The sequence below is a fragment of the Natrix helvetica genome (genome assembly GCF_964273705.1).
Source record: "Natrix helvetica genome assembly, chromosome: 1".
NCBI lineage: Eukaryota > Metazoa > Chordata > Lepidosauria > Squamata > Natricidae > Natrix > Natrix helvetica.
In genome coordinates this window covers 196,100,699-196,122,220 of record NC_138548.1, presented here as the reverse complement: position 1 = coordinate 196,122,220, position 21,522 = coordinate 196,100,699, and the positions used below count along the sequence as shown (strand labels likewise).

General features: G+C 40.4%; 1 protein-coding gene across 1 annotated transcript; it reads left to right on the top strand.

Annotated features, from left to right (window-relative positions):
• The first annotated feature begins 3,489 nt into the window (after nucleotides 1-3,489).
• ATP6AP1 (ATPase H+ transporting accessory protein 1) lies at nucleotides 3,490-16,906 on the top strand. The gene is made up of 10 exons (XM_081945556.1): nucleotides 3,490-3,647; nucleotides 5,398-5,524; nucleotides 6,290-6,364; nucleotides 8,348-8,541; nucleotides 10,255-10,295; nucleotides 11,508-11,593; nucleotides 12,584-12,819; nucleotides 14,427-14,474; nucleotides 15,444-15,678; nucleotides 16,048-16,906. Exons 1-10 carry the CDS (start codon nucleotides 3,529-3,531, stop codon nucleotides 16,255-16,257), a joined length of 1,371 nt encoding a protein of 456 aa, XP_081801682.1. The 5' UTR covers nucleotides 3,490-3,528; the 3' UTR covers nucleotides 16,258-16,906.
• Nucleotides 16,907-21,522: the final 4,616 nt, after the last annotated feature.

Here is a 21,522-nt window from a genome sequence, read left to right as displayed (position 1 = left end):
ACCGGTAGTGACGGTGATGGGAGACTCAGTCTACCTGCCCAGACACTTCTGTGCATGTGCAGAAGTGTCCTGAGCGTGCCCACAAGCGAACCAGTAGTAAAAAAAATGGAAATCCACCACTACTCTGAATATAACGAGTGTGACTTATATAAGGGGAGTAGGGCTTCTTATCAGATTATATGCTTTGTTAATTAGGGATAGTGGGAAGGAAATGTCTCCTTTCCCCTTCCTTCGTAGTGCCTGTTGAAGGTTTCTATCATATTGGTTAATTACTGTTATTCCCTGTACATAACTGACATTCATAATGACATTAGGCATTGAGTATTTTGTAAATCTATTATTAGTGCAAATATAATACCAGGAATTCAACATCACTGAGGTGTATATTATGACCTATGATTCTTCACATTACAGCTCACAACTTGATACGTCTGTGTAAATCAACCTATAATCTTTTGGTGACTGCAGAAAAAAAAGACTATTTCCCCCCCCCCACCCCCACCCAGATTTTGTCCATCTGTGTACAAATTCCATTCATTTTAATAGGATTTGCAAAAGGTCTTTTGGGCTGGGAATTAAGTTCAGAAAAGTGTGGTATATTGAAAACCATTGGTGGTTGCTAGAGTAGACATGTAAAGACTTAAAAGAATTAAGAATACCTTCCAATGTGTGCCAAATAGATTAACATTTTAGCTAAAAAGCAATGCTTCCTATCCCCGGACTATTGCTGTAAATGCAAAACTATATATCTGCCCTGCTTGAGGCCTTGAAAAGTCTGCATTCCTAATAAATGTCCAATATACAGGACATTACAATGTTGTTCAAAGGTCCTAACATTGATGCTGATTCAACCCAATCCTAACTTTCCTCCCTGGATCCCTCCATTACAGCAATCTTTTGAGATATGTTAAGTTGCAAGATATATGTAGTCCTAGACTTATGACCACAATTGACCCCAACATTTCTGTGCTAAGTGAGTCAGTTGTGTTTTACCCCAATTTATGATTTCTTGCTGCTGTTAAGTGAACACTGCAGTTGTAACATTAGTAACAGGGTTTTTAAGTGAATCTGGCTTCCCCATTATCTTTGCTTGTCAGAAAATGGCAAAAGAGCATCACATCACCTCAGGACACTGTAACCATCTTAGTTACCAGCCAATTGCCAAATGCCTGAATTTTGATAATGTGACCTGGTAATGGTTGTATAAGTGTGAAAAACGGTCATGTTGTTTTTTTTCCGGTGTCGTCATAACTAAATGAAGTTTTGTACAGTTGAGGACTATCTGTACAGTAGTTAGAAGCCCAAAACCTTTCAGTGAGTTTCTTGGTCAAAGGGAAATTTAAACCTAGCTCTCTCTCTTCACTCAGTCTAGGATTCTTAAATCATGACACCCATTGAATGGTTAATGACCGGAGACTTTGGGGATTATAGATAAAACATCCACACTAACAAGTCGCTTGTTACCTATATACATAAATATATAATTTATATATACAAATATTTAATATCTGCATAATGTAATTTCCTCCACATACAGGAGAATGCACTCTGAACGTGTTTAAAGTATATTCCTCGGAATTGGTAAAATTTAAGCAGGGAACAAGGTTACATTTTGTTTCTTCTCACTTCCCTCCAAAAGCCCCTTCTTTTTTCACCTGGAAATGGGGGCAGGGACTTCTAAATACCAATGACATTTTCTTTCCTCACGAGTACAAAATTCACATGTCCTGCTGCCTGGGCGCAAGACCATGTTGCATATTCTATGCAGTGTTTTACTCTCGAGGAAGTCCTAGAGTCAAGTCTTTTGAGTGGAAGCCGCTTCTGTGCCGCTGGTTGTATTTTTTAAAGTAATAATAATAGTAACAACAACAACAACTGTGCTGCTCGGAACATCATATATATTAAGAACGTACTTGATACGTCTGTGTAAATCAACGTGACTGCAGAAAAAAAGACCATTTTCCCACCACCCCCACCCAGAGCTTGTCCATCTGTGTACAAATTCCATTCATTTTAATAGGATTTGCAAAATTAATTAATTAATTTAATTTATTAAACTTCTAGACCGCCCCCTCTCCCCGAAGGGACTCGCGCAAAAGATCTTTTGGGCTGGGAATTAAGTTCAGAAAAGTGTGGTATATTGAAAACCATTGGTGGTTGCTAGAGTAGACATACCTAGGATGCTGGCAGCAACCCGTATCAACCATCAGCGCCAATCAAAATATTTGTGATATATCTTAAAATGTTCAGTTGACTTGAGTTTCATGTTTAATAATAATAGTCAAAAATCAATGCAAAAGGAATTCATCAGGAGGGTCCACAAAATATTAAAATCGAAACAATGCTGGAAACATACCGTATTTTTAGAGTATAAGATGCATCTTTTTCCCCCAAAAAAGAGGGTGAAAATCTGGGTGCATCTTATACATATCGTGACCTGGCCATCGAAACTATGAGATTATGGATGGAATGTGTGACAGTGATACCCATTGTCATCGGAGCACTTGGTACCATGTCCAAGAATTTTATTAAAAAAAACATCAAGAAATTGCAGCTTCCTGAAATAACACCAGTGGAACTGCAAAAAACTGATACTTGTTGATACCCAAGATGCTGGCAGCAACCTGCAGAGCCAGTCAAAGATATTTGTGATACATTTTTAAACGTTCAGTTGACTGAGTTTCATGTTTAATGAATAAAATATACAATAATAATGATGATGATGATGTAATTATACATCTTAAGAAGGTATTTTGTTGATACCCAGGATGCTGGCAGGAACCTCTATCAACCATTAGCACCAGTCAATGGTATTTGTGATGCATTTTTGAATGTTCAGTTGACTTGAGTTTCATGTTTAGTGAATAAAAGTTAATAATAATAACAACAACCAAAGTGTACAATTTATTGATATCGCTGTACCAGGAGACGCCAGTCGAAGAAAAAGAACTGGAAAAAATCACGAAATATCGTGACCTGGCCATCGAAACTAGGTGATTATGGATGACACATGTGACAGTGATACCCATTGTCATCGGAGGACTTGGTACCATGTCCAAGAATTGTATAAAATACATTAAGAAATTGCAACTTCCTAAAATAACACCAGCTGCGCTACTCGGAACATCGCACATTTTAAGAAGATACTTGGTTGATACCTAGGATGCTGGCAGCAACCCGTATCAACCATCAGCGCCAGTCAATGATATTTGTGATAGACTTTTAAATGTTCAGTTGACTGAGTTTCATGTTTAATGAATAAGAGATAATCATCATCATCACCCCGCCTGACCCAAAATTGCTTCAAAGAGATAACGGACTTTATAAGCAGTCGAAATCGAGTCTGGCTGAAGTGGGAAGAGACTCCCGATCCCGGGAAAGGAAGTATCAGGCGGCCTAAAGGAAATCCCCATTGGCTCTTGAAGGTCCCGCCTCATCCTCTAAGTGGATATTTCCCTAAACCCGGAAACTGCCTTCCGGGTTGTGATTGGCTGCAGCGACGCCGGGAAAGCAGGAGAAGAAGCGTCCATGAAGGGAACAGGAAGGAAGATGGCGTTGCGGTGGGTCGCTGGGGCTTTGCTGCTGAGCTTGGGGCTGGTGGCCGCGCATACGGGACAGGTGCCCTTGATCGCTTGGTCGAGTCACAGGTATGCGCGACTCTGAAATAGCCTACGCGGGTAATTGAGGTCACGGGGGATGGAGGGTTTGAGACTGCTTTGCGTGGATATAAGACCCGAGTCTTTTATTTTTGATCGCTCCCTTTATCCACACCTTACGGATATTTTAAACCTTTAAAGTTCCCGAGATGCAAACCACCCGTGCTGCAAACGCATGCATTCGTATCCTCCTTGAACACTGTCTGGAGACGAGTTTGATTTGCTGCAATTATACTGTATGTGCAATTCTGGGGAACCTACGAGAGGGTCTCACGGTCGCAGATGATTCGGTCCATAGCTATTCTCAGGCTCAGGGTTGTGAGTGAAACGGGTGTCTGAGTGTAATTTTGGGTGCAAAAGCGGGGATTACTATTTGTGGGAACAATAAGAAATCCCCCCTTTTGCTATATGGCCCTGGAAGAATATTGTGAAATACAATAGTCTGTTTGATCTGCAGTGTGCTTCGGATTTTGGAGCTCGTGAGATGTGTGTGTGTTTTAGTACAGGGTGAAAAATGGTTCTAGAGGTGCTAGTGTTGTTAAGGAGAACTGAGGTAATGAATAGCTTAGTTTTTGTGATATTAATAGTTTCTACCAAGGAGACTGTAACTTTGGCAAAAGTATTAGGTCCAAAGTGCCAATGTGACATTTCTGACACCGCATGGGCAGAGTATTTGATTTACATATTATGGCTTTCCCCCCCCCAACGTAATCAATAAAGTTTGATTGTTCAAGGAGGACTTAAAGAGCTATAGGATTTTTTGCATCTGTATTACAATGTACAGGAAAAAGGATATTCCACACCCTTAGAAGAGTTTATTTCCACCAGTTTTTAGGTATAGAAGATTTCCCACATTGGTTTTTCCATTCTCCTTTCATAATTTTCATTTTGATAAATCAAGCAGAATCCACATTTTTCATAATTTCCTCTTCTTTTTTTTAAAAAAAATCATATTTGATTATATTTCCCTTGGCGTTATTGTTGTCCTTGCCTTGTGAGATATAATTGTATTGTGACCAATTGCAATTAGTAAATGGACATATTAAAAAAAGCTAATGCAAACATAAACCAACCAACCAGGTGATATGATGGGGTTTCTACTTACTCCTCTACTTCAATAATCTTAAATAATATTTTTGAGACTTTGAAAAACTTAGGTGCCATTATATGTTAGAAATTCTGTGAGAATTTCTAACATATAATGTGGCATGAGATTTTTTTTGCCCCTCAAAAAGACTTACTTGTTAGAATAAAACTTGGCTGTACATAAAAGATATAGTAACTTATTTTGGTCTTTTATCATGGCTGCTAAGCATTCTCAACTTACTGTTGCAACTCAAACTAGAGGAATTTTCTCAATGAGCAGATACGGAATTGCAGGTGGCACTAAGCTAGTTGATATGCCTCACTTGTAGAAACTGAGCTGGTTGCCAAGTGTTGAACATAAAAGCTCACAGAGCCTTTCTTTTTGGCTTGTGATGGGCGAAATGCTTGTTTTAATGCATGTTCTATCTATGTCAGCCTCATTCCCTAAACTGGTGTCATCTGAACGTGTTGAACATCAGTGCTTGTAACATCCAGCCAATAGAAGCTGTCTGAGAATTGTTTGGAAGTTGAAGACCAGTATACAGCAGGCTGTAAAAGACACTGTGATATTGTAAGAGAAAGATAAAAGCTCCTGTGAAAGAAAAAAGTAGCTTTTCTCTTTTTGACTTTTTCCCCTTCCGTCTTGTGAGCACAGCTCCTTGTGGTCCCCCTTGGCAGCTCCACATGAGGGTCATGTGGTAACAGAAGCTCAGCTTGCATCTTTACTGGACTCTGCAGTAGACGGTGGCCCTCACAATATATTGCTGTTCCTTCAGGAGAAAGTAAGTTATGGTGACAGGCTTCTTCATTGTATTTATGTCACTCTTTGCCAGGGGTTGCATGCTGATCTGTTCATGTAGACTCCGAAATTTAGCTTCCTATTATAACCTATGGGAGTAGAAAAGTCTTTTGGAAATAAAGATGGAGGGCAAAAGAAGAAGGGGACGGCAGAGAATGAGGTGGCTGGATGGAGTCACGGAAGCAGTTGGCGTGAGCTTAAATGGACTCCAGAGGATGGTAGAGGACAGGAAGGCCTGGAGTTGTCCATGGGGTCGCGATGAGCCGGACACAACTTCGCAACTAACAACAAAAAATATATTTCATTGTCTGTTTACTGATTTTGGTTCTTTTGGGGATTCAGTGTGTGTGTGTGTGTGGTGGTGGGGGAAGCTTCCTGTTTCTTGAGAGTGCACATGGCAATAAAAGGAAGCTTCTTTAGCTTAGTCATATTTGCTGGGAACCTTGTGACATTTGATCACTTCTTCACTACATTTATCAGGATCTTTGTTGGCCAGTGCTGTAGGGTGGGGTGTTTCTCTTCTCCTTCCCATATAACATGATAAGAAAATGATAATGAGGGTTGTCCCTAAACTGGAGCAGCAGCGTCTGTTGAAAGCTTCTTTTGCCCGTTTTTTTCTTTTGATCTGGTCTGTAGGTTTGAACTAAAATCAAGGTGATCTCTTGTCAAAATATAAAATGTTAAAAATGCTGCTCACAGAGCCCTGTTGTTCAGAGAGAGGTTTAAAACCATTTGTCTTCCCTTACAGCTTAGCATTGAGGATTTCACAGCGTATGGTGGAGTATTTGGAAATAAGCCAGATAGCGCCTTCCCCAATCTGGAGGTGAGCAAAAATAATTGAGAGTTATAAATTATGCTGCATCTCCTATTTCTCTTACTGTGCATGTATTTGTGTGCATCAAGATATATCTGTGTATGCATATGCATAGGTGTATACAGAGCGAGAGAGAGAGAGAGATCTTACTGTTTGGGGGGAAGGGGGATCCATTGCTCTTGAATGTCTGTTAAATCTTAAATTACATCAAGTTATGCGAATTATTCCATTTGTGTCATAAATCTCATGAGTGAGATAAAATTAACTTGAAAATTAACATATATTTGACTGCATTAGCTGGACTTCTTCGGATACAATGCATTTGTTTAATTATTTCAGGATGGAAGTTTAGCCTTTGCATCTGAAGTCTGAGTGGAGCTCCTTGAATTGAGTTTCATTATGAGTGTTTTTCCATTACTGCTTCCGAGAAGTAGTAAAAAGAGGATCTTAAAATACAGTCGTGGAATTAACATTTCCATTGTGTCCAGTTACAATTTCTTTTCTCTTCCGTTTTGGTTTGTACTATAGACTAGAATGGCTTCTTGTTTCTTAAACATTGGCAGCGAGGGACTGGAAGCCAGAAAAATAGGTCATTCCACTGTATTAAATAAAATGAAAAAGGAAGAGAAACCGTTTGGGGGTTTTGTTTAATAAAAAAGCAGCAGGATCACTAGTGTGTTTTATTTTAAGTATGTTTGATCAGGATCTCCTGAGAACTGCGTTGATATTCTCTCTCAATTATATAGCTTGCGAACTCTCTCAAGCTAATCTTACAACAAATGATGTCTGTGAGAAAGTGTTAATTGGAGAGAGAGAAAACTTTCCCTAGCAGTCTTGAGCTTCTAGGAAGGAAAAGAAATAACATTCAGATTTGATTTGAATTCTAGCTATAGTCTTAACATCTAATTATATATTCAGCCTAGTGAATGGGTAAAGGTCTCTTCATGTCACTTAAAAAGAGGAGATGTTCAGATTTAGGGCCAATAAGGGGCTGTTTCCTATCTACTGTTCCGTTTTCCTATATATGAAATTCAAAATCATGTAAAAGTAATCAACAATGTTCCATGTATGAGTTTGCATAAATAAGCTGGAATATACAATGAAAAATAAAAGCCTTGTACTTTAATACCAATGCTATTTATCTGAGACTGTAAATTACAAAGGTTCTAAATGTTTCCTTTATCCCTTCTTTTCCTAACCCTAACCGTTTCATGCAACAATATGCTGTTTATAGACAGTTGGTCACTGAAAATGATTGATGTGATTTCTTGCCAGATCTCGATAATAAATGAAAAATGGGCTATGGTAGCTGTATTGAATTTGGGGAAGGATGCAGTTTGTCCCTGACCATTAATCTCCATTTATTCTAGGAAAAATATGTAATTTTAGAATTATCTATGATACACATAGTCCTTGAGTTTTGACCACAATGGAGCCTGCCCATGGTCACTTAACCAACCTAATTTTATGACCTTTTATGTGGCAGTCATAAACGTGGTCATTAAGTGAACCCATTATTTGCTATGGTGCAGTTTTGACAAAACCCAGAAGTAATTGCCAGTTTTGGGCAAAACCATCATAAAATGAGATCATGTGATCTTGGGATGCTGCAGATGGCCATAAGTGCGGTCCTGTTGCCAAATCCCCAAAGTTTGGTCATGTGACCACGGAGAGTCTTGACTTTGAATCCAGGTCATAGGTCTCCTTTGTGGATTCATTGTAACTTCAAATGGTCACTAAGCCACCGGTTGTAAGTCAAGGACTACCTGTAATGCTGAAATATTAAGACTGGAATGATGAATATTAATGGAAACCCTGGCCATGCCTTAGATTGCGATGCGGTCAGTAGCTCTCAAAAAGCAAAATATTGTAGCAGTAAAAGATGCACAGTGGCAGTTCAAGATAATGGAAAAGCACCCATCCTTTTATTAACAACATAATTTGGGAAACCCTGTTGGGCATAGAACTGACTATTTCGTTCCTTCCCATCAGAATGCCTTAGGAACAGCTTCCTCTTCCTTGGTGCTTCCTTCTGTCGACTGGTTTGCAGCTGGTGCTGTGCCTGCCTTTTTGAAGGCCAAACTGGGCGTTTCACCTCTTCACGTGGACCAGAACACCTTGCAGGAGCTGCGACTCAATGCCAGCCTTCCTGCCTTACTGATGGTGCGATTGCCTTATACCACTGGGTAGGTATTCAGTCTTGTGGTCCTTTTTTTGTTTGTTTGTTTGTTATTGTAATATCCTCCCTCTTGTGCAAATGCACACACAGATATTGCACGGTGCATCCGCAGGGCTGTAGGTGATAAAGGAATGCATTGATCTCTTTGGGGAAGGCATGAGAGAGTAAGAATAAGGTTACTCAATCCTGAAAAAAAGGAGATCAGGAGAAATGAGCTCAAAATAACCCCATCTTGATTGTTGGAGAGAGCTTTCAGGAGTTTGTTCTTGTCCAATAGAGATTAATTCTGGAATCCCTGCCTTGCCTGTTTCTTGACTTGGCATACTTTAAAGGGCTGACAACAATCTTGAAAGTTTGTTCAAGTTTTTTTCTGTTCCATCTTATACTAACCCAAGCCTAAATTATTTTGGTAATTTGTTTCTCATCCTTCCCCCTTCTAAGGGCTGTGTAATTTCTTGAATGGCTCTCTCATATCTTTCCCCCCAATCGGTATTCCTATCCTTTGCATGAGCAACAGCTTCCTATTGCTCATTACATGTTAACATTCAGATAATCTGTTACCGTTTCTTGCTCATGTGTATCCAGCTTTTAGTATTCATTTCCCTCGACTTCTCTCAACTTACTCTGCAGTTCCTATTTCCACTCTGTGTAGCCTGTCTTGGTATTTCACCTTTTGTACTTTCCCCTTTTCCTTCTTAACCATACCTATCAGGAAACATATGCCTGTCATGCTTCCTTCAGGTTTTTCAAACATTCGCCAATGCAGATAGAAGGCTGATCTGGACTCCCTTCTATATGAGGTAGTGAGAAGCAATATAGCTCCTGGAAATCAAGGCTAAACTTTCTCTCTCCAACTACAGTAGAGTATCATTGATAACTACAGTCCTCAACTTACGATCACAATTGAGCCCAAAATTTATGTTGCTAAATGAGACATGTGTTTAGTGAGTTTTGCCCCATATTACAACTTTTTTGCCACATTTGTTAAGCGAATCACTGCAGTTGGGTTAAATTGGTAACACCATTACCACAAAGTGGTAGGGGTCGCCATAAAGAAGAGGGAGTCAAACTATTCTCCAAAGCACCTGAGGGTAGGACAAGAAGCAATGGGTGGAAACTAATCAAGGAGAGAAGCAACTTAGAACTGAGGAGAAATTTCCTGACAGTTAGAACAATTAATCAGTGGAACAGCTTGCCTCCAGAAGTTGTGAATGCCCCAACACTGGAAGTCTTTAAGAAGATGTTGGATAGCTATTTGTCTGAAACGGTATAGGGTTTCCTGCCTAGGCAGAAGGTTGGACTAGAAGACCTCCAAGGTCCCTTTCAACTCTGCTATTGTATTGTATTGTATTGTATTGTATTGTATTGTATTGTATTGTATTGTTAAGTGAACCCGGCTTCCCCATTGATTCTGCTTGTCAGAAGGTCACAAAAGGACCCCGAGATACTGCAACCCTCATAAATATGAGAGTGGTCAAGCATCCAAATGTAGATCATGTGACCCTGGGGATGCTGCAATGACCAGAGGGTGCAAAATGGTCCTAAGTGACTTTTTTCAGTGCCATCGTAACTTTGAACGGTCACTAAAGGAAATGTTCTAAATCGAGAACTACCTGTAAAATGGAAGAATCCAGATTCACACAAAGGGAGACCGCAGACGTTTTTGTTAACAAGCTGTAATCTCTCTCTTCCTCTCCCTCCCTCCCCCTTTCCTCTCCAGCTCTAGTCTTATGGCCCCGAAGGAAGTTTTGACCAGCAATGGTAAGCAACACCTTGAAAACCTTAACCCACTGTGGAAGAATAGCTTCCGATGGCATTTCGGGTGGGCCTGCAAAGCTGATGTGCTTGAAATGTCCTGGTGTGGGATTCTGGTTTTAAGATCAGCTCTTACAAATATTCTTGACCTACAGCCATTTGTTTAGCGAGTGTTCAGAGTTCAAAAAGTGACTTAGGACTAGTCCTCAGGCTTATGACCGTCGCAGCATCCCCCACAGTACATGATCAAAATCGCTTGGCAACCGGCATGTAAATGACAATGGTTGCAGCATCTCGGGGTCACGTGATCACCACTTGCGCTTTCTCGCCTGGCTTCCAACAAGCAGAGTCAGTGGGGAAGCCCGATTTACTTAATAAGCACCTGATTCACATGACAGCTGCAGTGATTTGCTTACCAACTGTGGCCCAACAGATTGTAAAATGGGACATGATTCACTTAACCGCCATCTTGCTTGGCAACAGAAATTGTGGTCCTAATGATGGTTGTAAGTGAAGGACTGACTGTGTTTACTTTATAGTAGTCTGCTGTGGGGCAGTCTTACAGTGGTTTGCTTTTTGCTGTACAGACTGGCTTATGCAAAAGACAGTCTCAAGGCAAGTTCTCACTGACAAGGGACAGCAGCGTTCCAAATATCATCCAGAATTAAATCAGAGTCCAAGGCAGAGCTTTCCTCAAAGTTTCAATTTAATAAGAGAGACATGTTGGTGCATCTGTGGGAAACTCGAATCTGAAAGCTTCCTGGGGTTTCCACCCAGTTGCAAGTTCAAGATCTTGTCTCCTTACCCACTAGTCCATTACATGGTCCAATCTTCCTCTGCCACGCTGGCATTTCCACCCATCTAGTTCCGGTCAGGTGCAGAGGTGCGGAGACAAAGGATGACCTTGGGCTTCTAGAAAGGAATGTTATATTTTGACAGCAAAACATTCTACAATTCTACTCCTTACTATTCCCCCTCCCAATTACCCCACTAATGAAACAGCATAGTAAAGAAAGCGAGAGTGTGGCAGGCCAAAGAGCCTAAAAGGAAGATGACTGCAGGCCGGACAAGCAGCCTTATGTGAAGCAGGGAGGTAAAGAACAGGCATGCAGGTGTTGCCAGAAATGCTGCTTGCTTTGGGGCCGAGTGGGGTGGGGTGGTATTCATCCCTGGCCTTCAGGGTTTTTTTCCCCCTTCTAACAAAATGTCTTCTTGCAGATGAGATCCTGGGGCAGGTTTTGAGCACTCTTCAGTCAGAGGATATTCCCTACACAGCCATCCTGACTGCTCTGCGGCCTTCCAGGGTACACGGTCCTTCTGATTGCCTTGTATTTGCTCTCCTCCCCAATTCCTGGGAATGCATCGTTGTGTGAATCACATCAATTGGCTGCCTTTTGAGTCTGAGGCAGCTTGATAGTAATAGATGCACGGTTCACATTACAAATGTTAAAGAAAAGTAAAACGTAATGGTAATTAAATTATACACAAAAATACAGTGAAATGAGGAGGAAGACAACAAAAAGGGTTTTAAGACTCTTATAAATATTAATAAGAACTAGCAGTAGGAGAGATTGAGTTAAATTGGATTCTGCCAAAGCAAAATTTTCAGCAAATGGATGCCTGTGTGGATATCTGGGAGCATTTCTTTACCTGCTTACCTGCTTTATACTGTGCCTTGATTATATGCAGTTCAAGCTACATAATGCTCCCTCTTGCTTTCCACACACTAATAACTCTGAGGGAGGTTGGACTGAGAGAGAGAGAGAGGGACTGATCCAAAGTTGGATGAGAACATGGTTCTCCTGTTTCTAGCCCGGCTCCTAAACCATTGCACTAATCTTGTTCTCTAGAGCAATTGTTTCTGCAGTACCTGAGAGCTCCACATGACCTCCTTGACCTCTTCCAGAACCTGTGCTATAAGGAGTGAATAAGCCAAGCAACATCAATTTAAGAATTCATTTACATTCAGTAGCAGTAATGTGATTGTTCCTTGAACACTTGATAATTTGTTCCTTGCTGCTGCTATAAAATTTATACTTTGATAACAATTTTGGAGGGCTAGTATTAGAGAGCAGAGGGAGCTATATCCTTGTCTGCAAACAAGAGAGGGAGCTATATCTTTGTCTGTCTTTTCTGCCCCATTGCATTCTCTCCACCTTTATTTCTTCCTCTGATAAAGTGACTTTTGGTGGATTTTTAAAAAATATATGGTATTATAATTCTGTTTGTAAACTGTCTTGGGAAACACTGGTTGTATGATATAGCATATGAAAGAAGAGAAAATTCCCCTGTAGGTTCTCCGGGATGTTTCTGATGTGGCTCCAGAGAAGCTAGGGAGACAGCTGCTTCAGAAGGAGACAACATTTGTACCTGTTCGCTACCCGACAACTGGGACCCCAAAGATACTCTTTTGGGCCAGCAATTTATCAGTGAGCATCAACGGCACACTGTTTGACCTAACCAATTTAACCTTTGGGCCCAGTGCTGTGGTTGATGTGAACAACTCTGAATGGAATCCCAATACTTCCAAGTAAGTTGGGGCAAGGGCTGTGAGGATGGTGGGGGGGGGGGGGAATCTAATGGTGGGATAATATGAGCTGTTGAGGAAAGTATGTATAGGTGGGGGTGGGAAGTTTCTGGCTGCTAGGAGTTGGAAGAGCAAGTTGTGTGCACTTTTACAAATAACAAGATTCACCTTTGAATCATTCAAGCTGTCATGTCAATCTGTAAACACTTGACGTGAGTCTGCTTCTGCTAGTTAGGGGGTGTGGAGGATCCTAAATTCGGCTTTCCTATATCATTATAATTGCTCCATTTTGCCTCATACTGACAACTGCCTGCATTTTGCTCCAGGTTTCTCTCAAATTTTACAGTTTGCGAGTGAGATGCGTGTACACACACACCCACACACACACACACTTACGTTGAGCGAAATAATCTATGGGATTTTTCTGTGCCATACCAAATTTTAAAATGGCATACAGGTAGCCCCTCAACTTACAACTGGTTGTTTAATAATGCAAGTTACAATAGACTTTTAAAAAGCTACTTGCGAATCATCCTCAAAGTTATGACTGCCGCACCTCACCCCATCCCACCCTTTTGCCATCAGAAAATGGCAAAAAGCAACGTTGGATAAGCTTGATTGAACATTGGGCACTATCTAATAAAATGAAATTCAATGGTGAAAAGAGTACGGTTCTACATTTAGGCAAGAAAAACAAAACGCACAGGTACAGTATAGGTGGTACCTTGCTCAACAGTAGTAACTGTGAGAGGGATCTTGGAGTCCTAGTGGACAACCATTTAAATATGAGCCAGCTGTGTGCAGCAGCTGCCAAAAAAGCCAACACAGTTCTAGGCTACATAAACAGAAGGATAGAATCAAGTTCATGTGAAGTGTTAATACCACTTTATAATGCCTTGGTAAGGCCACACTTGGAATACTGCATTCAGTTTTGGTCTCCACGATGTAGAAAAGATGTGAAGACTCTAGAAAGAGTGCAGAGAAGAGCAACAAGGATGATTAGGGGACTGGAGACTAAAACATGAAGAACGGTTGCAGGAACTGGGTATGTCTAGTTTAATGAAAAGAAGGACATGGGGAGACATGACAGTGTTCCAATATCTCAGGGGTTGCCACAAAGAAGAGGGAGTCAAACTATTCCCCAAGGCACCTGAGGGCAGAACAAGAAGCAATGGGTGGAAACTAATCAAGGAGAGAAGCAACCTAGAACTGAGGAGGAATTTCCTGACAGAACAATTAATCAGTGGAACAGATAGCCATTTGTCTGAAACAGTATAGGGTTCCTTGCCTAGGCAGAGGGTTGGACTAGAAGATCTCCAAGGTCCCTTCCAACTCTGCTATTGTATTGTATTGATTCACTTAATCACATGGTTTGCTCAATGACTACTTTCATAAGAATAGTTGTAAAATCACATGGAGCCTTGACAACCACAACTTATGACTGAAATTCCAGGCTCCATTGTGGTCATAAATCAAAGACTACGTATATTAGAATCATACTTAAAACCTGGACAGCATTAGCTAAAAATGAAGGTTACTAAATATGGAGAGGGAATTTATAGTTTGAGGCTGGTTAAATAAATAAAACTAACTCTGCTTTTTCTCCATAGATTGGTACTGAAATATCAAAATGTAAACGGGAAACCGTTAAACATCAGGTAAAGTTGGCACAGTTTCTGAGATCCTGTTCTTATAGCAGCATATATTTTACCAGTTGTTACTTGTCTTTTTCAATCTGGGAGTTAAATCACCAGGTTCTCTATCTACTGCAGAGTTGAATTTTGTCATTTTTCTTAAGAAAAGTATTGATCCATTATGTGTGTGTGTGTGTGCGCGCACACACACACACACACACACAAATTGTTTAAAGCCTGGCATTTTAAAGTATGAAACATTCTTTCTTGTGGTACAATTTGCATTGAAGGGCTCAACTGGGTCTTTTTGTTAATATTCTAAAACGGGAGGTCTTGTTCCTTAGATTTTGTGTGTAGTTTTTCCAGTGTTGCCCCTGAAGTCTCATAGACAAAGAGAGCCTTAAGTTATTCTTATCCACTCCCTGTGACTTCCAAGAAAAGTGTGTAGACATTAAGAGTTCAGCTTGGCTCAGGTCTTCATCTTTAAAGGCCCTTTTTACTACAGTAAAATGTAGCCAAACGGTGGCATGGTTACCTACCATTTTGAAGGGGCAATATACAGAAATAATCTCTTTACTAAACTAGACCTAATACTTTTAAAACATGGAGCTTCCTATTAAGTGTCCTCCAACAAAAATGGAGAAAAAGCAGAATATCCTGGTTCAATCCATTTATATGAGCCAATGTCAGCTCATCCTTTCTCTTTTAGCAGAAGTATTAAGGCTTGGTGAACATTTTAAGGCATTTTTAGAAATCCCATGTAAACTAGGAGACAAAGTATTTTAATGAAAATAATATATGTGATATCTATATTAAATATGAAACCTGCCACTACTAGGCAGTTTGGGGCTAGTTTAATTCAAGCATTGACCGAGAGGATTACTAGTGGTTATTACTAAGGTTTAAAGAACTATCCAGGCTATTTTTACTTATTTTGCTCCTTCTCTCCCCCCTTCCCCCTCCTCTCTTTTGGTTTTTTCTCTCTTCCCACAGTTTTCTAATGACAAATGCCAGTTATTCCATTTCTAAGCGGAACTGGTTTGTCCTCCACACTGTGGAACTGGCCAGACCTGGAGACCCACCTGCTGTCTTCAATGTTACCCAAATCACAGCCCCTGCCAACTATTCCTTCAGCTGTGCTTGTGTCAGCAGTGAACCATCTTTGGGGGGCATGTTGTTCCCCGCCAGAAATGCCACCCAGTGGGATCTAACTATCATGAGATTTCAGGTACGCTGAGTGGGGAAAATATATCCTAGCTGGCTTGAAACAGTGACAGAAAATTCCTAGTTTTTTGTAAAGCCAAGCTGTTCCCACCTTTCCAGAAATGTCTCGTTATGTGCTGGCATCAACTCTAATAAATCATTTTTGTATTTGTGAGAAGAATGGGCTTTGATGCTTTCTGATTGGTAGCCAGGGATCAAGGCCAATCTCCCACATCCTCTGACTTTTGATAAGACACTGTAAACAGCACTGAGCTAGAACTGTTTTTATATTCTGTAGTAGTGGAATTTGTTAAGATCCTGTTGGGAATATAGCAAAGTATAAGGAGATTTAAACCAGCCTGCAACACTAATGCAATGTTCTCTGTCCTTGCAGATCCAAAGCTACCAGCTGATAAATGGGACATTTGCTGATGCTAGTGACTGTGCTGGTTTCTTTTCTCCTGGAATATGGATGGGTTTGCTCACTTCGTTGCTTCTTGTCGCTATCTTCACCTATGGCCTCCACATGATCATGAGCCTCAAGACTATGGACCGATTTGATGACCCCAAGGGGCCTACCATCTCTGTGCCCCAGACAGAATAGTGTTTGGTTCACGTGAATCTCATTTTATTGAAAAAAGTGACCAGCTTGTGTATACCATTATTCTGCCTATTCCATCAGTCATCATCCCAATCCCTAACACGATGTACTAAATTCTACTTGGTCCTGGACCTTCACCTTGTATAGCTGTTCCCTGATTCAAATTCCCCTTATTTTTCTCTCCTCAATCTAATATTCCTGGAGACAAGCTGTAAGTAAATAAGAGGTATTGTTTCCATACTGGATAAGAGCTGGACATCCTGTGTTTTTCACACTGCTGAGAATATCTACACTGAAGTTTGCTGAGGCTATATCTCCTCAAAGAAAACAACCATTCCCTTTACATTTCTAGTGGACAGAAACCTTACCTTGTAATGTAAAGTGGTGTACATTTTCTCGTTTTTTGTTGAATGTGTCCGTCCCCCCCCCTGCCTTACCAAGATTCCTTTTTGCACCCACACTGCTGTATTCCAGATAGTTTTCTCCCCATTGTCTTTATTTATTTGTGGTTCTTGTGATTAGTTCTGTTTACGATAACTCAAGTATTTGGGACTTTGTGCTGCTTGTGATCAGGTTGGGTGGGATTTCTCTCCCATGACCCATTTGTTGTTCCAGCAATTTGAAAGATGCAAATAAAGGAGAAAGAGTTGAATCTGTGTAGTGTGCATTTTAAATATTAGGTAGCAGCCCCTTGTGAGCTATGAAGGACAACATATTCTGAAACACCTTGAATTTTAGTTGGATCCATGGAAAATGGTTTACTACTCAAATATATTACCTTCCTTTATCCCCACGTCTATTGTAAATGCCAGTTATGAATGCTGCTGTCTGACATATTGATTTTAGGTAAGTCTTAAGGCAAGAGATAGCAACTTGCAGTCTTGGATTAATTTTAACAGCCCTCTGCTTAAATTCAATTTTTACATGTGATTAATTCACAATAAAGATCAATCTTTTCCTCAGCAGGCTTTGTGGTATGAAATCAATCATATCGATTTATTACACTCATTGGCCAGTGATTAATAGAACTTCAGTATAGAAAACATAAAATCAAAAACCAAGGAAAGATTAAATGGATACATAAGTGGAATCAAAGATATAAGTACAATCTTTAAAATAAGAGTAAACTGAAATGAGGTATCGCTGATAAAATAAATTTAACCAATTAATTTTAACGTTACTTAGTTAAACAGATTTAACTCTTCAAAACAAAATTGAGGGCCTAATAGATACTAATATGCTGAAAAGATCTATGAATCAATTTTATGAAAAACATTGAACATCCATAGCTTTCAAATGAGTTTTATTTGGTTAATAAAAAGCTGCAATGTCTAAATTGATAAGAGTTCACACCAGTTTGCAAGAGTATCTTATTAGTAATTATGGCTGTGGTTAAAATAAAAGGATCTTCAATGTGTTTGCTCATACCCAGTTTCCTACTGATCTGTTGACAATTTTTTTATTGCTGCAACACAAAACCCAGCAGTTTCCTATCCAATAACCAATTTCTTATCTGATAGAAGAAAATCAATGAGAAAACATTGATTTTGATTTGTAAAAATGTAAAGGAAGAATAAAAGTTGATTCACTGTCCTGGTAATAGGGGCATGAAGGCTGTGAAAAAAAGAGTTTATGTGTGACATCAGTTTCATACAGCTCTGACATTTATCACTGCTTTCAGCTCTTTACTATTGACATGGATATAGCACCTGAAATGCGCTTCAACAACAAAAAAGGCAGTTTATACATGTATTGGAAACAAATATCTGTCTTTCCTTTTCCAGTAGTGGTTTCATTAAGAATCCATTTCATTTGAAAAAATATTTTAACTGTTATTTAAAAAAAACTTCCTGAAACATGTTGCAAGTAAATCACATTTAACAATGCATGAATAATTTCAAAGTATCCTAATTAGATTTGGCACTATTAAAAGCACATTGTTAAACATTTAGTATAGTTCTGTGTAGCCAGTGTATTACTGATACTTAGTTACAACTATATACTGGGAACCAGGATTTCATATTAAATGGGAAAAGTTGGTTTCTTAAATCCTGTTTATAACAAAAGTGGATGATGGATTGCTGGAATTTGTAGGATATGCCAAATTATTGTAAAGGCACAAATGTTATATACTGTCATTTTAAAGATTCTATAATTCGATACTATTGTAATCAGTAGTAGCTTGGCCTAATTTTAAAAAGTTTTGGGGATGCTATCAATTTACAACTCAGGCAAGGATGATAGGTAATAGTATCTGAGGAAAGTAGTATCATTGGAATGAGAACTTTTCATGTTCTACCTTTAATAGAAAGAAATTCCCCATTCCTGGATTTCTACAAGAAATAAAAATGTGCAGTTGCTGTTACTAAGAAAGTAGAGGGATCAAGAAAAAGGAAGCCTATTTCATTTTAATGTGTATATTTCCCAGGGAATTAATGGGCAAAACCAATCTGCTTTTTCCTTTTATGTTCAAGAGAATTCAACAGAAGGATTTATGATACCTGAAGCTATTGTTCGTCTCAATTCTTCTTGTAATCGATCATGCTAAGGTATGTAAGTGCTGTTTTGTACTATAGTTCTCATGGGAAAGTGGGGAGCCTTTGAATTAGATGCTTTCTACCTCTGCAGCTGAAAAGATAGAAGGAAGTGACATTTCCTTGCATTTTCATGAATAGTGCCATGGACAAGAGAAGAAATGACTGCCTGTTTTGACACTGTAAATCTAAAATGCTAATACAGCGTTTCTCAGTCTTAGCAATTAAAGAAGTTCAACTCAGAATTCTGAAAGTTGACAGTCAATCATTTTGTCTGATTTTTGCCTAGTGAGAGCATTGTCAGTAATGCCATTAGAACTGACCAATCCCTTGCACAGAATGCCTTTCTGCAAACAGCAAGAGGTAAAGAAAAAGAGGCAGAATACAGCCTAAAGAATATGTTTTTTTAGGTCTGTGATGGCAAAGCTATGGCACACGTGCTGGAAGCAGCACACAGAGCCATCCCATGTGGGACGCGTGGCCTTGCTGGCTCCTCTTCCGTGTTCCTGTGCACACATGCATCCTGTTCAGCTGGTGGTCTTTCGCACAGGAGCGCCAAAACCCAAAAGAGCAGCATTTCGGCACGCATGCACACACTGGCACCCAAACATCCGGGTTTCCATCACGTGCATGCGTGCTGGCCAGCTGTTCGTCAGGCCTGTGCCCTTGCTGGAAACCGGAAGTTCAGGTGCTGGCACACCAGATTTCAGTGCTCCCACGCGTGCAAAGGCCAGTGAGTCTGTGCAGTCCAGGCGGGATGGTTTTGCATGCATTTCCGGCATGCAGGTCGGCACGCAGTGATGTAAAAGGTTAGCCATCACTGTTTTAGGCTGTATACAATAGTCCTGGGCCTGCTCTCCTGAAGCCAGGAATGATGCTGCTGAAGACACAGCATCCATAGTAGTATCTACGGACTGGCAATGGCTCTCTAGGCTTGTAGAGATTTCTTTTTCCCAGTCTTGAAGAAATGAGTCTGAACCTATTCTTTCTGAACCCAAAATGTATGCTATCTTTAGACGATGCTGGGATCCTGTTGGATGAAAATTTCAGTTCCAGTTCCAAGCTGGGAATAACATGGAGGCTGATTGTAAAGATAGTTTATTGGTGAACAGAACCAACAGACATACACATGCAGTTCTGGGACAGCTGACAAAATGCAATTGACAGTCAGGTGGGTTATACAATGAAATTCTTAATTGGCCAAGTGTGATTGGACACACAAGGAATTTGTCTTTGGTGCATATGCTTTCAGTGTACATAAAAAGACAAGATATATTCGTCAAGAATCATAAGGTACAGCACTTAATGATAGTCATAGGGTACAAATAAGCAATCGAAACAATATCAATATAAATAGTAAGCATACAAACAACGAAGTTACAGTCCTGCAGTCAAAAGTGGGAGGAGATGGGTGATAGGAACCATGAAAAGACTAATAGTAATAGTAATGCAGCCTTAGTGAATGGTTTGACAGTGGTGAGGGAATTATTTGTTTAGCAGAGTGATGGTGTTTGGAAAAAAATAGTTCTTGTGTCTAATTGTCTTGGTGTGCAGTGCTCTATAGTGTCTTTTTGAGGGTAGAAGTTGAAACAATTTATGTCCAGGATGCAAGGGGTCTAAATATTTTCATGGCCCTTTTTTTGACTCTTGCAGTGTACAATGTCCTTAATTGAAGGCAGGTTGGCGCTAATTGTTTTTCTGCAGTTCTTATTATTATACCTTTTTTATTTCTATGGGGTAATATAGGAGTCACTGCTGCTGGCAAAAGGGGAAATGCAAATCCTATGTGTTTGGCTGAGCTAATCTTGTCTTGCCTACGGTAACTGCTTATCTGGAGTTTCTGTCTGACCTGGCCTTTCTGAATGGATTACCAAATTTCCATTTCTAAAAGCTGGCTTCCTCAGTTTCTGCTTGGGGTATGGAGACTGGCATTGGTTTCTGCCTCCCTTAAGATTTTTCCCCCATTTCTCCTTTAGGGGAAATATTCTATCCTGCCTTTTTAATATTCCCCAAAATATTTCATTCTCTTAGGAGGATGGGTGGGTGCTGGCTTTCTACAATCCAAAATGGGATCCTCAGTCTCCCCCAAGTCTAAGTAGTTCTGTCTTACTATATATTGCAATGGAAAAATATGCCCTGCTGTCGGAACCCCTTTCCCCCAGACGATTGCAACATTCAGACACTTGAGATGAATCAAATCAATGGGGCTTCCTTGGTAGCACAAAGCTTGCGGTCCTAGTCGACCCAAAGCCATTTTATGGACGGCGAGGAACGGGAATGCAGCTGGAGGGTGGAAGGCAGTTTGGTAACTGACGGAAATATTACCCAGTAGCCGAAGCGAGGTGAACCGCAGTCCCCGACACCATTAACATGCAACCAGCGTGGGTCCAGCTACCGCCCTTCCCCCTCCGCATCGCGGATCTCTTTTCCTTGGCGGAATCATCTTGGGAATCTCTGCAATCACCAAAGCTTTTAAGTTGTTTCTGACGGAGTCTTGAAAGTGGGATGGGGAGAGGGGAGCTACACCCGGGGGGGGGGAAATTATTTTTCCTCCTTTATTCAGAATTACCGGATCCATTTACTTCCAACATCGGATCGGTGGTACCACCAATCGTTGCCATGACGACACGAGGGGCAGGGCCCCACGATTTGCAAGCCCCCTCCCCTTTCCCCACCCAAGCGAGCGGCTCCGGGACTTCTTTTTTCTTGCTTTAAAGCGTAGGCAACACTCTGG

Bases quoted from the DNA above. Each gene is read 5' to 3' on its own strand.
- ATP6AP1 (XM_081945556.1), top strand. From the start codon at position 3,529: ATGAAGGGAACAGGAAGGAAGATGGCGTTGCGGTGGGTCGCTGGGGCT. The intron at 10,296-11,507 runs GTAAGCAACACC...GTCTTCTTGCAG, and splicing joins GGAAGTTTTGACCAGCAATG to ATGAGATCCTGGGGCAGGTT. The intron at 12,820-14,426 runs GTAAGTTGGGGC...TTTTCTCCATAG, and splicing joins TGGAATCCCAATACTTCCAA to ATTGGTACTGAAATATCAAA.